This window comes from Sporothrix schenckii, assembly GCF_000961545.1.
Source record: "Sporothrix schenckii 1099-18 chromosome Unknown Cont49, whole genome shotgun sequence".
In the NCBI taxonomy this organism is placed as follows: domain Eukaryota; kingdom Fungi; phylum Ascomycota; class Sordariomycetes; order Ophiostomatales; family Ophiostomataceae; genus Sporothrix; species Sporothrix schenckii.
This window is the reverse complement of record NW_015971150.1, coordinates 492,947-507,927: the sequence shown is the minus strand read 5'-3', so window position 1 is coordinate 507,927 and position 14,981 is coordinate 492,947. Positions and strand designations below refer to the sequence as shown.

The 14,981-nt window shown below is 55.1% G+C and overlaps 6 protein-coding genes across 6 annotated transcripts; 4 read left to right on the top strand and 2 right to left on the bottom strand.

Annotated features, from left to right (window-relative positions):
- Window positions 1–534: 534 nt before the first annotated feature.
- SPSK_00460 (glucosyllphosphatidylinositol transamidase) lies at window positions 535–2,603 on the top strand (the record flags this gene model as incomplete). Its single annotated transcript, XM_016727429.1, has 2 exons — window positions 535–2,040; window positions 2,124–2,603. The coding sequence occupies 2 exons, from the start codon at window positions 535–537 to the stop codon at window positions 2,601–2,603; spliced, it is 1,986 nt and encodes a 661-aa protein (XP_016582714.1).
- A 614-nt stretch (window positions 2,604–3,217) lies between these two features.
- Window positions 3,218–4,369, bottom strand: SPSK_00551 (26S proteasome regulatory subunit N9; the record flags this gene model as incomplete). Its single annotated transcript, XM_016727517.1, has 1 exon — window positions 3,218–4,369. One exon carries the CDS (start codon window positions 4,367–4,369, stop codon window positions 3,218–3,220), a length of 1,152 nt encoding a protein of 383 aa, XP_016582713.1.
- A 650-nt stretch (window positions 4,370–5,019) lies between these two features.
- SPSK_00506 (NADH dehydrogenase (ubiquinone) 1 alpha subcomplex 9) lies at window positions 5,020–6,614 on the top strand (the record flags this gene model as incomplete). Its single annotated transcript, XM_016727474.1, has 6 exons — window positions 5,020–5,159; window positions 5,249–5,262; window positions 5,358–5,420; window positions 5,522–5,708; window positions 5,794–6,433; window positions 6,516–6,614. The coding sequence occupies 6 exons, from the start codon at window positions 5,020–5,022 to the stop codon at window positions 6,612–6,614; spliced, it is 1,143 nt and encodes a 380-aa protein (XP_016582712.1).
- A 616-nt stretch (window positions 6,615–7,230) lies between these two features.
- Window positions 7,231–8,273, top strand: SPSK_00561 (n-6 adenine-specific DNA methyltransferase 2; the record flags this gene model as incomplete). The annotated part of the gene is made up of 5 exons (XM_016727527.1): window positions 7,231–7,256; window positions 7,318–7,513; window positions 7,598–7,714; window positions 7,795–7,984; window positions 8,056–8,273. The coding sequence occupies 5 exons, from the start codon at window positions 7,231–7,233 to the stop codon at window positions 8,271–8,273; spliced, it is 747 nt and encodes a 248-aa protein (XP_016582711.1).
- A 583-nt stretch (window positions 8,274–8,856) lies between these two features.
- SPSK_00483 (ubiquitin carboxyl-terminal hydrolase 22/27/51) lies at window positions 8,857–10,669 on the bottom strand (the record flags this gene model as incomplete). Its single annotated transcript, XM_016727451.1, has 4 exons — window positions 8,857–9,192; window positions 9,301–10,082; window positions 10,154–10,264; window positions 10,348–10,669. The coding sequence occupies 4 exons, from the start codon at window positions 10,667–10,669 to the stop codon at window positions 8,857–8,859; spliced, it is 1,551 nt and encodes a 516-aa protein (XP_016582710.1).
- A 1,410-nt stretch (window positions 10,670–12,079) lies between these two features.
- SPSK_00568 (uncharacterized protein) lies at window positions 12,080–13,033 on the top strand (the record flags this gene model as incomplete). Its single annotated transcript, XM_016727534.1, has 1 exon — window positions 12,080–13,033. The coding sequence occupies one exon, from the start codon at window positions 12,080–12,082 to the stop codon at window positions 13,031–13,033; it is 954 nt and encodes a 317-aa protein (XP_016582709.1).
- Between the last annotated feature and the right edge of the window lie 1,948 nt (window positions 13,034–14,981).

Below are 14,981 nucleotides of genomic sequence, written 5' to 3'. Positions count from 1 at the left end.
ATTGTCGATTTTTCAGGGGCCTCTGGCCAGTTCACTGGCATGCATTTGGATAACTCTTGGAGCGGCGTTTTCGTTTTGTTGCTTTTCCATTTTCCATGGGCCCATTCTTCTTCTTGCCGCTTCTGCCTGTTGCACACATTCCCCCAGTACCTTTTTGTAAACAACTGTGCATATCGTGACGCTAGACCGCGTACCCGATAGGGCCAGTAATAATGATAATAGACGTGCGTTCGTGCCCACCCCCATTGTACGGATACTATGACATACGGCGTACTACAATACGACATTTCGACCGAATTCACTCTGATGATGTAACTGAAATGGCTACCCGAATTGGAAGGAGCGCTGTGGCGCTTTTATGCTTCTACCCGTTAATTGGGTGTGGGGCTTCGGCAGGCGCGAATAGGGGGGCGCCTGTTCCTGGACGCGCTAAAACTACAGCACAGCTGTTCGTGCCTCGCCAAGAGCTTCACTTTCTTGTCCGCCTTTCTCGCTCGCCATGCGCATGTCGTGGTCACTGTGCTGTCGCCCACGATGCCCAGCTTAATATGTGAGTTGGATGCCCTCCACACACGTGGGACAAACGTCGATGCATTCTGCTCCCCGCCACGTACTGACTCTTCAGCTTCCCTTGTCCGCTTCCGACGCGACCCGCGGCTTCTCAAGCTGCCTCCATACCTCTCGCTGCTCTGCATCCTGGTCGGTGTCGCCTCACTGCTTGTTCTGCCCCTTGACTCCTACTCTCGGCGGACATACATCTCCGAAAATGCCCTGCTGCCGGGCCAAGTGCACACCTACTTTGGCGGCAGCGACCAGCACGTTTTCCGCGCCTACAAACACGAGGTTAACGGGCTGCTCGGCCAGTCCAATACGGCCATCAACGACCACCTCGAGCCCATCCTTGCGTCCGCCGGCCTGAAAGTTGGCCGCCAGAACTACACCTACCGCTCTGTGGGCGAGACGTTTGCCGGCGAGAACCTCTATGCCATTCTCCAGGCCCCGCGCGGTGACGCCACGGAGGCCCTCGTCCTTGTCAGCCCCTGGCTCAGCATCCACGACGTGCCCAACCCGCACGGCGTGGCACTCGCGCTGGCCCTGGCGCGCTACTTCCGCCGCTGGTCGCTGTGGTCCAAGGACATTATCTTCTTGTTCCCGCCCGACAGTCTCACGGGACCGCAAGCCTGGGTCGACGCTTACCACGACGCCCACGATGGTCGCTATGTCAGCCCTCTGCCCCGCAAGTCGGGCGCGCTGCAGGGCGCCGTGGCGCTCGACTACACCAAGGCCGACCCTGCCGATAACGACGGCAACGGCAGCAGCCGCTTCACGGCCGTGCACATTGTCTACGACGGCGTCAACGGCCAGCTGCCGAACCTGGACCTGATCAACTCGGTTGTCAACATTGCCGGCGGCCAGATGGGCACCGGCGTGTCGCTGCAGGAGATGTGGCGCCACGATGACGGCTACGCGGACCGCCTGCGCACGATGCTGCGTGGCATGCTGCGCCAGGGCCTGGGCGCTGCCACGGGTGCACACAGCGCGTTCATGGCGTACCACGTGGACGCCATCACGCTCCAGCCGTACACGGCGACGGCGGTGACGCCCGAGGGCAACGTGGTCATTTCCGGCTGGCAGCACGACGAGATGGCCATGGGCCGTATCCTCGAGGGCACGTTCCGCAGTCTCAACAACCTGCTGGAGCATCTGCACCAGAGCTTCTTCTTTTACCTGCTGATGGGCCGCGAGCGCTTTGTAAGCATTGGCACCTACCTGCCGAGTGCTATGCTGCTGGCTGCCAACTTTACGATCATGGCCATTGCTCTTTGGGTGCGCAGTGGACAGGCCGTGTCGAAACAGGGGACCGCCGCAGGCACCCAAGAGAAGAAGTCCAAGGCTACGTCCGAGAAGGCTGCCGTGTCGACGTCGAGCGGCAACGGCATCGCCGAGGAGCGTGATCTGTTCCTCCCCCTGGCTGTTGTCACACTCTGCCAGGCACTCGGCATGGCCCCTCTCTATCTATTTAACCATGTCTCCGCTTGGGTGAGTTGAGTTGACAAGACGTGTTTTTTTTGTCTTTGGTTTTATTATATAGTGCTGCGTAATCGTTGCTAACAAGGTCACAGCTTCTTACGCCTATATTTATTGGCTTTTCTGTGACCAACGCTGTCCTTCCTCACGTCATCTCCGGCGTTCTGACCAGCTACTACCGCGCCACGGCCCAGCAGTACGACCTTATCAAGTCGTTTTCCCTACTGCTGCTTGGCATGTTCTTGTCGTCGCTTGCCACCCTCAATTTTTCGCTCGCCTTCCTGGTTGGCCTGCTGGCAAGCCCTCTGACCTTTATGCGGCCGGCGCCCAACAGCGCTGTTATGCGCTGGCTCGCGACCGCACTGCTCAACATCGTGTCCCCGCTCGGCGTCCTGGTTGCTTGCTGCGCGGTGTGGAAGCTGGACGTCGCCGAGGCGCTCCGCCTGGCGGCTTTTGGGTGGGACGTCTGGGGCATGTACACGGCCGTGGTGTTGTGGTGCGTGTGGTGGCCGGCGTGGCTGGCTGGGTCGGTGCTTGTGCTGGGACGGCCAGCTGCAGATTCGGCGAGCTCCTAATTGGCGGAGAACATAATGATAGATCCCATGTATGGTGATCTGTCGGCGTACGTACGATGCACGGCACTAGCTTTCTAGCGAGAGAAGGCTATCGTCCAAGAACGATCTGTGATAAGGTGGTTGGCGCATAACTGTATCCTCCGTGTCATGATTGATGGGAAAAGGAAGTAAGGCGTTTTTGTCATATAGAGAAACTGGACTACATGTTGTACGTCTTGACACGTAACACTTTTATTTGCTTGGGTAGCGTTCGCGAATGTTTTGTCGGTTTTATAAATAAACTATTGTATCTTTCAAATAATTACTTCGAATATTTTTCAGGAGAACTACGTTGGAAATTTCGTACTGTAAAATAAGTAAAGCTGAGATAAAATTATATACTTGGATATACATATATGTGAGCTCGTTTTCATCGCATATACTCGCAATATACATACAGTGCCCGCTTCTGCAAATGTTTGAATTTTTTTGTCTTTTGGTTTGGCTACTTTACATGAATGTGGATGTGTTGCAGAAAAAGGCCATTAAAACGCCCTTGACCGACCCTGTCCACCGTAATCTCGTTTCCACATACTCGCTCTATTCTATGCTCGATTACACCAATTGCCATGACCTCATGCCGCCCAGACGTCCTGGCCCACCTGCTCAATCCAATTTCCGAGCTGGTTGACGCTGGTACCCCATTCTCCTAACCGCTGCCGCATGTTGTCGATCTGCTTCATATCCAGCACCTTAGGCTGCACCCAGTTGATGTGCGCCACCTCGTCGACCTGGTCAATGGTGCCGCGCAGCAGGCCCAAGCTCAGCGCCTTCATTACCAGGTGCTCAATCTCATCGGGCTGCACGTTGGTCTCCTGCGCAATGGTGGCGAATGTCATGGAGCGCTGGTGCGGCGGGCGGCGGAAGACGGCCTCGGTCAGCGCGGCCAGGTAAATCTTCTGGCGCAGCTGTCCGCTGTGCTTGTTCAGCAGGGAGTTGCCGGCAATGTGCTCGGACAGGCGCTCGTAGGCGCGCAGGTCGCCGCGGTTGTAAGCAAAAAGCAGCTCGCGCAGCCAAGCGTCGTCCTCGTCCTCGGTGGTCAGGGCGTCGAGAATGGGGTGCAGCAGCAGCTCGCCAAAGTTGTAGATGCTGGAGGACACGAGGGCAGCCAAGCTCAGCTTGTAGGCGCGGTCGTGGCGGTCGTCGGCGTCGAGCGAGGCCACGTCGACGCAGGCCAGGTAGAGCAGGGCGTTGCGGTAGTAGAGGGCAAAGTCGAGCTTGGCCTGGTAGTAGAGTGAGCTGGTGTCGTAGAAGGCGGCGTGCACAATATTCTCGACGGCGTCAAACGTGTCCAGCACGCGCTCGGCCTTGTCGAGGTCGCTGCGGGCGCCGTCAAAGTCGCGCAGCGACAGCTTGACCCGCGCCACGGCAATGGTGGCAAACACAAAGGCGTCCTGCGAGTCCTCGTGGTCGACACGCTTGGTGACGGACTCGAGGAAGGCCAACCGCTCCTTGTCGTCCTTACATGACTCGGCGGCCTTCAATGCGAGGTCGACAAACTTGAGCTGGTTGATCTTGTCGGCGAACTTGAGCACAAACACCTTGAAAAAGGGCAGCCGCAGGTCTTCGCTCTGCTCGTCGTTGAACACCACCAGCAACGCATCGGTCAGCTGGTGCCACAGCTTACGCTCCCACAGGTTTTCGATCTCGAGGATGGCGCCCTGCAGCTCGGCCGGCGCCGCATCGCGCTGCTCGTCGAGGAAGTCGGTCAACGCCTCGGCGCTCATGGTGGCAGCTGTGTGCTGTTTGTGATGATGGTACCGAAGAGGATAAGGAAAAAGTGAAACCCAATTGGTTGTCGTAAGGGTCGCCGTGTCGGGAGGTCGTGCGGTATCGTCAACAAGTCGATGCTTCTATGACTTCGTTGCTGTTTTTGGTGGTGGTTGGTTGTATTGATGCTGTGGTGTTTGGAGACATTCAAAGTGGTCACCAGTTGGCTGGAGCTTCCTTCCCAGCTCGCCCTCCGCCACTCCCCTCCGAAAGACGCGGCTCGAATGCAGCCTGCTGGAGTCGTCTCCAATTGCACCTGCCAGGCTGGGCGCCAAAGCCCGCAAAATCAGTTTCTCCGGGGCTACTCCAATCTACCATTCCAGGGGATTCACCCCGCTAACAGAATTGCGGCGACAGCGCGTGAATCGTCACGTGTGGAGCTGGAAGCCACCGGCCGCCGTCCGCCAATCCGCCAATGGGATCCCGAATATTACTTTCGCTTCGTTTTTGACCCACGCAACAGCCAGAAAAGTCGAGTTCAACGGGTGCTGGGCCAGCTCGCCAATTGAGCCAATTGACACGCAACCACCGCCTTTGCGCTTCTACGACCCCGATATCTTACCGACTTGCGCCGCATTTGTTGCCTCGGGGCCCCCTTCCTCACACCATGTTGTCCCTTCCGGCTACCGCCGTGCGGTCGTCGCAGAAGATGGCCCGGACCGTCCTGCAGCAGCAGCAGCGCCGTGCGATTTCGGACGTCACAATCACACGCACCGGCAAGCCTATCATCCGGGTGCAGGGTGGAAGGTATGGGCGGACTGTTTCAACACGGCCATGAGATGGATACTTTAGACCGTGGAGATCATAGCTAATTCTGTCCCTTCCACCGTTTACAGATCTTCCCTTGGAGGTACGCACATCGCCGATAGCCATCTTCCCTTGGATCCATGCAACTACGAAGCTTCTACGACGGTCGTAACTGGAAATGCTAACTGACTGCAACAGGCCACACGGCCACGGTGTTCGGTGCCACGGGCGCCCTCGGTCGCTATATTGTGAACCGGCTTGGTGCGTCTTTTAATATCCCCGGCAGCATTGGCAATGGAGGACAAAGGGAGGGCCGAAGAAGGACGGAGTTTGCTGACCAGGGCGTTTGTTGTTGTGTACAGCTCGGCAAGGCTGCACGGTCGTCATCCCCTTTCGTGAGGAGATGACCAAGCGGCACTTGAAGGTGACGGGCGATCTTGGCCGGATTGTGTTCACGGAGTTCGACCTGCGGAACACGGCGTCGATTGAGGAGAGCGTCCGGCACTCGGACGTTGTCTACAACCTCATCGGCCGGAACTACCCAACCAAGTAAGTTCATCGATGCAATGTTATTATGGTTCAAATCTCGACCGCCGCCGCGCCCCTTCCCATACTGATACAAGCCCACCTGCAGGAACTTCTCCCTTGAGGATGTCCATGTCGAGGGAACGGAGCGCATTGCCGAGGCGGTGGCCAAGTACGACGTTGACCGGTTCATCCACGTGTCGTCGTACAACGCGGACCCGACGTCGCCATCGGAGTTCTACGCAACCAAGGGCCGCGGCGAGGCAGTAGCGCGCGCCATCTTCCCCGAGACGACGATTGTGCGCCCGGCGCCCATGTTCGGTTTCGAGGACAACCTTCTGCTGCGGCTGGCGGGCGTGTACAATGTCCTGACGTCCAACAACATGCAAGAGCGCTACTGGCCGGTGCACGTCATTGACGTGGGCCAGGCGCTGGAGAAGATGCTGTACGACGACACCACGGCGGGCCAGACGTTTGAGCTGTACGGCCCCAAGAACTACTCGACAGCCGAGCTGGCCGAGCTTGTGGACCGCGAAATCTACAAGAAGCGGCAACATATCAACGTGCCCAAGGCGCTGCTGAAGCCGGCGGCGACACTGCTGAACAAACTGCTGTGGTGGCCGGTGCTGTCGGGCGAGGATGTTGAGCGGGAATTTATTGATCAGACGATTGACGAGACGGCCAAGACGTTCAAGGACCTGGGCATTGAGAAGCCGGGCGAGATTGCCGACTTTACCTACCACTACCTAGTAAGCACCCCTAGTCGCTTTCTTTGCTTCTTTTTCCCTTCCCTCAGCTCTACCTGCCTCAACTTACTAACGACCATAACAGCAAGGATACCGCAGCTCCTCGTACTACGACCTGCCGCCAGCAACAGAGCGCGAGAAGCGGGAGGACAGAAAGTACCTGCACGTCGTGGACGACCAGTAGATGGTTGCCCCGGAGTGCTTGGTGTGATGATCTAGAGCTGACGAGCATTGTTCTTTTTTGTTTTTCTCAGTTGGCTGGACGGGGCAGTGTATATATTTGACAACCAAGACGCAGGCAAACAGAATTGAGAATATGGGATGCGAAAATGGAGGTTCTTCAAGACTGCTTTGACATGTTGAAGTGAAAAATGAAAAGATTAAAAAGTAAAACGTCATAAAGAAAAAAAAAAAAAGAACCGACAATGATGACAGATATGCATAGTTGACTTTATTTAAATGGAATAGCAAGAAATGCCAAATCTCGTCAGTATGCTCTTGTGAATGGCTGCAAATATCAGTACAAAATGTCGTACACTTTAGCTGGCCTTGCAATAGGTGCCGTTTTGGTACGGCTGGGCCTTAATGGTGGTGGCGTCGCAGCGCATTGAAAAATTTGGCGCTTGTCAGCCTTGGTACACATCTGCCCAAAAAAGGTCTCGTCTTACACGGGACAAGGCTGACAGCAAAGAGCGACAGATAACTCAACGACCAACGTATGACGAAGGCTGCGCATATACAACCCGGCCATTTTTTTTTTTGAGAAACCAATACACACCGTACACACGACCGTCTGCACCATGGGCTCCGACAGTGAAGACGAGCTGTAAGTTGGCGAGTGTTTCGCCTTCTTTCTTCAAGGATTTTGACACTTGCTGACATTTCAGGACTCTCTCGTCGTCCACCATCGGCGCCCTTAAGGACTTCTACAAGGAGCGTGATGAGCGCGAGAAGCGGTTTGCCGACTTACAAGCGGTTGCAGAGGCCGCCTCCAAGGCCAAGGAGGCGGCAGATGCCGAGGCAGCCCTCCCGGATCTCACCATGGCCTCATTCACCGAAGACTGGAACGAGTCTCAGTTTTGGGTGCGTCCATCTTGTTGACTGGCCGTTGTTTCTCATATTGTGCCTTTTGTGCCCCTCCTAGGACTTGATCGCTGACCCCTTTAGTACTCGGATGAAACAGCCACTGTCCTGGCGCGGCAGCTGCTGGACGGCACCGATGCCTCTTCTCTTATTGTCGTCGTCTCTACACCAAGCGTCTTTATTATGCTTAAGAACATTGCCGTATGTTTAATTCTTTTTACTTTTTCCTTGTCCCATGCATCTTCTTGGTTTGCTCGCCGTTACATGTATTGACAACCCAGAAAACTATCCCGGTCGAGTCCCGGCCACGGATACTGCTCCTCGAGCACGACAAGCGTTTTGCCGTCTTTGGCGACGAGTTCATCTTTTACGACTTTAATGAGCCCACAAATTTGCCAGCGGCCCTTCGTGGCACGGCCGATCGCCTCATCTGCGACCCGCCGTTTCTCAGTGACGACTGCCAGACAAAGAGTAAGTCGTGTCGGTGTCCGTTTTAGCTGCTGTGGAGATATCTGTGCTGTGATCACTCATTAACATGTCAGCCGCCCTGACGTTGCGCTGGATCGGCAAGCCTGGCCCGAACACGCGTATTATTTCGTGCACTGGCGAGCGCATGGCCGAGCTGATCACGACCAAGCTGTACAAGGCGCAGGGCGTGCGGATTACGACATTTGTGCCGCAGCACTCGAACGGACTAAGCAACGAGTTCTTGTCGTACGCCAACTTTGAATGTGCCGACTGGAAGTTCCGGGATGCGTAGTTCAGTAGGAGGTGTTGTGAATGGAGTGCTTTTGTTTCGCTTCTCAAGTTTCAAGTTTCACGAACTTTCTCGTCGCACAAATCATGAATGAGATAGATAAAGAAACAAAAAAATACATGGTCTATATTTCAGGGCGCCGACTAATGCCTGGGGTTGTTCTTGTTCCATCTTCTGTTCCATTAGACAAAGGTGCAGTCCAGTATCTATTGACCTTTGTTCTGATTGTGCCGCGGGCAAGAAAACAAACTCTCCCCCCTTCACCATCTCGTTTCCCCGTCCATGCAAACCGGGATGCTGGAAAACAATACCGAAGATAAATGAAGTACTAGACGGTCCACAGTAAAAAAAGAACGGCGAGTACCACGGGGATCGACAAATTGCGGCGTATATAAAACATACACGCGCATACAAAAAAAGAGACGACGCCGTGACTGGGCCCAGACGCAAGTAGGGTGGAAGAAGAGAGTGAAAAAGAGCAAAAAGAGACGAAGCGAGCAGCGCAAGGAATAGAAAAGCAATCTTGTTCTTGTTCATCGTTGAAAAGGCCAATACAACCCTTTTGTTCATCACTCACTCTCGCATTTTAAGCTAGAGAGCGGATGATGTAGAAGAGGAGGTACGCCTTGGCGCCCAGGACCTCGGAGTTGGACGCCAGCTCGACGCGGTGGTCGTTGAAAGCGAACCACTGGTCGCCCACGCGGCAGTAGGACACGTAGTGGCCCGTGTCGATCTCACCGACGTGCACGACGACGCTGAGCAGGTCGTACATGCACGACCGGTTGAGCTCGTAGCTTTCGCGGCTATCCTGGTTGCCACGGCTGCGGTTGGTGTACGGCAACATGTTAAGCTGCAGTGGGAACTCGACGGGTGTGTCGACCTTGACAGCCTTGTCGTGGCGACCCTGCTTATACTCAAAGCGCTTGGTGTGTTAGTTGCATGGAGTTAAGGAAGCAGCGTGTGGGCAAACAAAGCAAGCCAAAAAAAAAAAGAAAAGAAAACAACAAGAAAACCGAACCAAAGCACATACTTTAAGTTGAATGGACAGCACATTGGGCAACGACTTGATGGACGTGTGGCGGCGCGCTTGCCGCGTCGAGTGGCACTTGTGACAGCGGTACTCGCACTTGTCCGACTTGATGTACTCCTCGTCGAGGCACTGTTGCAGCGTGAGTTTGTTTGCGCCGGAACCGGCCTGCGCCTTCTTGGACCGCTTCATGTTGTCGACTCCCAGGCTCAGATCCAAGAACGACTGCACCTGGTTCGTCACGCCGTTGCATTGCTGACACGTCGTCGTGCTCTGCAGTTTGCCGTAGAACGTCTGGTGGATGATGCACGTGCACGAATGCTCGCTCCCGTGCTCGGGCTTCTTGCCGTCCCCGTTGCGCTCGTGCAGCTCTTCGGCCAGGAACTGAAAGAACTCGTGCGCATCTTGCTCCCTGGTGGTCACGAGGTTGGCAAACGCCTTCTTCTCGGAGATCCAGAAGCTCGACAAAATATTGGCTGCCGTGTAGCCGTTGGTTGTTTCCTGGCCGTAAAACTCTTGAAACACGTCGTCCATGGCGCAGCTGAGGCAGTGTGGCGACTCGCACAGCGAGCTCTGGTGGCCGTCGGACAGATAAAAGTTGCGCAGGAGCGGGTTGTGCAAGAAACACTGCATAATCACATTCTGGTAGCAGGTAGCGCCGGCATTGTAGATGCCACGCAGACCACTGGCCCGGCACGACGCAAGAGTCGTGTTGGAGGCAATGTATCTGGGGTCGTCCTTGAGCGAGTCCGAGAACAGCTCGTCATGCTTCCGCTTGCGGTTTGCTTCGGTATTGTTAGTGGCATTCTGTTGTTGTCAACGCGGCGTGCGGGCCTCCTATTTGTTCAGCACATACTCGAGAATGAGCCGGTGCCTATCTTGCGCAGCCGAAGCTCCTCCAATGTTGGGTCGTACACGAAATCGTCGCACATGTGGCAGTACAGGGTGCCGCATCGTGATTCAACGTCTGGACGAGGTGAGTTGGGGTTAGCCATGTCCCTGGCGCTTGTCTTGATTCCTCATTCTCTCTCCCTGTCCCATGTCACATACAAAATCGATGGCTCTTTTTCTTGCCATGCTTGCCAATGTCCTCCGGGACCAGCGTTGTCGGGCATTGCAAACACAGGTAGTTGGGTGTCAGGTTCGTGATTGGTTGGCCGTCTGCAGACTTGGACGTCTGGGGAACAATTGGCGGCTGGTCGAAGATTTTGCGTAGGATGATTTTATAATGAAAAATGGACGTGTTGATCGTGTCCTGGCCCTGCGAGAACAGCTGCTGCACGTGTTCACAGCCGTATAGGGGCATGCCCGGCACCGGGGCCTTGATCTTGATCGTCTTGGGTGACGACGGTGTGGTTGGTCGTGCCGCCATGCTGGCCGTTGTGCGTATTTGTATTGTATCGGCGATTCTCACAGCCCCGGGGTAAAATTAGCGCCTGACGGATCTAAATTACCAGGCAGTATGAGGGAGGAGATGGAACGGATTGTTGAGATGTCGTCGAGACGTCTGTTGGGAAGAGAACCTTGTCGGGACTCGAGATCGGTGGCAATCGTCGGTTTGTTGGGTGTGTTTGGTGTGTCGGGAGGGTATCAAAGACAATTCGGTAAATGCCGTGGACCACCGGATACACCGGAATTCGGGTTCGAATCGCACGTTTTCGTACAGTATTCTGTTCGTCTCGTTCGCAGCTATGCTTGGTCGATGGATTTCGCCCAGCAAAACGACCCTGCAGATGCCGCCAACTGAGAACAACCGGCCTCAAAACCGCCCAACGTTTCCTCCGTCGTTAATTTTCCGTTCGCCGTGCTCTTACGTGTGTCCTTTCGTTGTCGATCCGGTCGCATGCGCGTCACCATGAGGCGGTGGTGGTGATCAAGGATGCTCTCGTGCAGTCTTTGTCGCCGCCTCCTGCAAGTTGTCGGTCGATGTGCCCCTGCTGGCGCCCTTTGTGCAGCCTTTCCCCCATCGCGTGCGTGGGTGTTTCAATGCTGCTTTTTAATGGCAGGTGGGGACGTCTAGGAGCATTACTCTGTGCCCTGATTGGCTACAGCTTCCAGAGAAGGGTGGCAATCTGGGTATTTTGCAGCGTTCCGAGCTGAACAGGGGCACGATCGTGGAAGGTCTTCATAACGATGAAGCTCTTGCCTTATGCGTTTCCTCTTAACTGTCTACTGATGCATCTTACTTCACGCGAGCTGGACAGGCTTCGACCGAGCAGTCAAGGGCGTATATTCTGGCCGTTACCGCCCGCACACAGAATCCTTATCGACACCTGATCTTGGGGGCTTTTCGCTTTTGCTAGCGGCCGGCCACTAAACAGGGGGGGTTCCTGATGCCGCCGAGCCGCCCTCCCATTGCGCCATTGGCAGGCGGCAGGATGGCAACTGCCAATTAGTGGTCAAGGGGACCTGCAGCCTCGGCTTTACAGAGGAAGCAGCAACCCCATGATGTAAGAGCTGAGCCGGAATGCGGAGAAAGATCACGACGTTCCACGACAGCAAGCGTTTACGGCTCACAAAGGCGGACTGCGAGGGGAGAAACGAGTACAAAGACAGAGAATATCGCACAGGAACATACGCATTTCAAAGTTGAATGTGGTCCAGTCTGCGACCCCGCGTGCCCTGCTGTCGGCCATCGTCTCAGCTCCGATCGAGACTGTTTTGTCCACGAGCACTGTCTAACCGAGCATTCCATCCATTGGCTACATCGTTTTATTCCCGGCCCCCGTCTGCGAGGCGGCTACAAGCATTGCACCCTCCCTCTCGTTCCACCCGCTTCAGAATGGCCTCCCAGCTCGTTGCGCTCTCCGAAGTCGAGCGCCTTAGCCCGGCCTGCATCCGCATTCTCGGTGGTAACCCTGGCAAGTTCACCTTGCAGGGAACGAACACCTACATCGTTGGTACCGGCCGCGAGCGGCTGCTCATTGACACGGCCGAGGGCGTGCCTGCGTGGGCCGACGCCCTGGAACGCACGCTGGCCCAGGAGAGCGCCACACTGTCCGCTGCCGTCATCACGCATTGGCACCCAGACCATGTCGGCGGCATCAGTCAAGTGCGCAAGTTGGTGCCCGGCGCGACCATCTACCAGAGCCAGCTGGAGAGCGGCCGGTTAGGCGCGGCCCCTGGCCAGGAGGTGCTTGACATTGTCGAGGGCCAGGCGTTCTACGTCGAAGGCGCCACACTGCGCGCTGTGCACACGCCTGGCCACACAACGGACCACATGGCGTTTGTGCTTGAGGAGGAGGGGTCGCTCTTTGCAGGCGACAATGTGCTGGGACAGGGCACCGCCGTGTTTGAGGACCTGGCCGTCTACCTGCAAAGCCTGGCGCGGATGCGGGCGCTGTACTCGGAAAAGCGTGGTACCGCCGCTGCCACTCCCAACCGACTCTACCCTGGACATGGCCCCGTGGTGGAAGACGGGCCGGCCAAGATCACCGAGTACATTGAGCACCGCCAGCAGCGCGAGGACCAGGTTGTGCGGCTGCTGCGGTCGCCTGACAAGGTAGCGGCAGCGTCGTCTACATCGTCGGCAGCAGCGTCTTCATCGGCAGACGGAAAATCCCCCTCGTCATGGACGGCTATGGAGCTGGTCGAGGTTATCTACGCCGATGTTCGCAGAGACCTATATCCAGCCGCCGAGCGTGGCCTTGTCCAGATCTTGCAGAAGCTGGAGGACGAGGGCAGGGTCGTTCAGGACGGGCGGGCGTGGACCTGGCGGGAGCGGTCGCCACTGTGAAGCAGGTAGATCAGTCTCGATTCTCATTTTATTGACAACGGCAAGGATCGACCGAGTGTATTGAAGCAATGAGGAATGAAGCGATGCATGACACCATGTGATAAATTGCACCTAGGCGATGTGATATAAATCCGATTCAGTGAACTCTACAAATGTGGTCATGCGCATCGCCTACGACAAGTAACTTAAGCCCAAGGGTGTCGTCGTGAATAGTATATACTCTCAAGCTACATACAGCCTCGAGGAAGTCATACACATCGCATACCAAGCACTTGATTTTTTGTATAGACAGCAAAATACCTAGTATTTACTCCGTTGGCCATCCTACCAAAGCACAGTTTTCTCGGGATCTCGCTGAAGGAACAAACGGGACTTTACGACTTTTGATTACTTTGAGTCGGCCAAATAAAGGCTGGCAATTACCAAGCTCCCAAGGTATCGAGAATACTCCATAAGGAGGAATGGGCCCTGGGGACCTTCATGGTAGTATGAGGCACTACTCCAGGTAAGTGGCACGTATGGCGAACGAAAGGCTCCGGGCACGTCTCGTCGTACGAATGGCTGTACAAGCGGTGTAGAGACGATAGATGCGGACAAAAGAGAAAGGAAACAAGAAGTAAAGAAGAATAAAGCAAAGCGAGAGCCCCTTGTCGGCCTCAACCGCCTCAGCTGGTTCTTACTTTTTCGATTTTCTAGCGCCGGCTTTGTAGATGACAAACAGGTAGGCAGAGACGTGGACGAGATGTGGAATAAACGTCGTGGCGTTCATACGAAGCATTCGAAATCCACAGAGGCGGCCGCCTGACTGTAACACTTAACACTTGACATTTTTGTGACAAGCTTTTGTCGTATATGCAGCCATTGCCCTCGCCTTCCGAATCGCCGATGACCGGGACGAAAAGCGCGAAGGAAATGCTCACAATATAGCTACTTATCCACGCCCAAAAAAAAAAAAAAAAAAAAAAAAAAAAAAAAAAAAAAGTACATTCTCACAATTTGTTCCTCCACGTCATTCGCATCCTTCCCCTCGCATGTTGCCTTGCCATCGTCGTAGCTTCCGCAAAGTCCGGCAGACGAAATATGCAGGCAGATGATCGCGGGCGTGTGGTAGCGGTGGAGGTGGATAGGTTGGGCAAGAACGGTTGGTGGTGGGCTGACCCTTCCTGTTTCGGAGGACAGCATGTAGAAAAAATGGGGATGGGCATCGCGAATGTCCTGACGCCGAAAGAGCGAATAAGAACAGCGACGAAAAAGGGAAAGAACGGGGCCGATGGCAGGCGGGACCTAGACGACAAAATGTAAGAAAGGCTGGGAACATAAATTACAGTGGGTCGATGACCCCAAAGGGCTGAACAGTATGGAACCGCACTGTGCAGCCTTCTGTACGAATATGAACGTCGAACCATTGTTATGTTCTTCATATGACCATCTGTTGCCAAGACGCTTCTGCATATTCGATGTGGGCGGCCAGGTATCTAAGAGGTGGCGTTTTGGATTTTTTTAGTGTCCCAAATCCCGCTATCAAAGCCTGGACGAGTGCCAGCCGCGTGGGATGGGGTCACAGGCCCTGTCCGCTCCGGAAGGCTCGGAGTCGAATTTGACGGAGAAGAGAGACAGCATGGAAACCGGCCATGAGGGAAAGGAACGAAGACTGCAGCGACAAACAGAACGATGATCATGGCATTTTTATATTTTGAGGGCGAAAGAGCACAGCGGCCAGGTCAGTTACAAAAATGAGATGCAGCCAAAATAACATGCCAAATGACGTGCCACACACAGCAAAAAAGACGAACTGGGCTCGGACTTTGTTTGTGTCCGGGGAAAGCAAGCAGAAGAAGACGTTTATTCCGTTGTGGTGGGGTCCATGGCAGTGAAGCGAAAGGAATGCACCAAGCGAACGAATTGAAGTGAAGAACGCAAAAGAAAAGAAAGACGACGGCAACGGTAG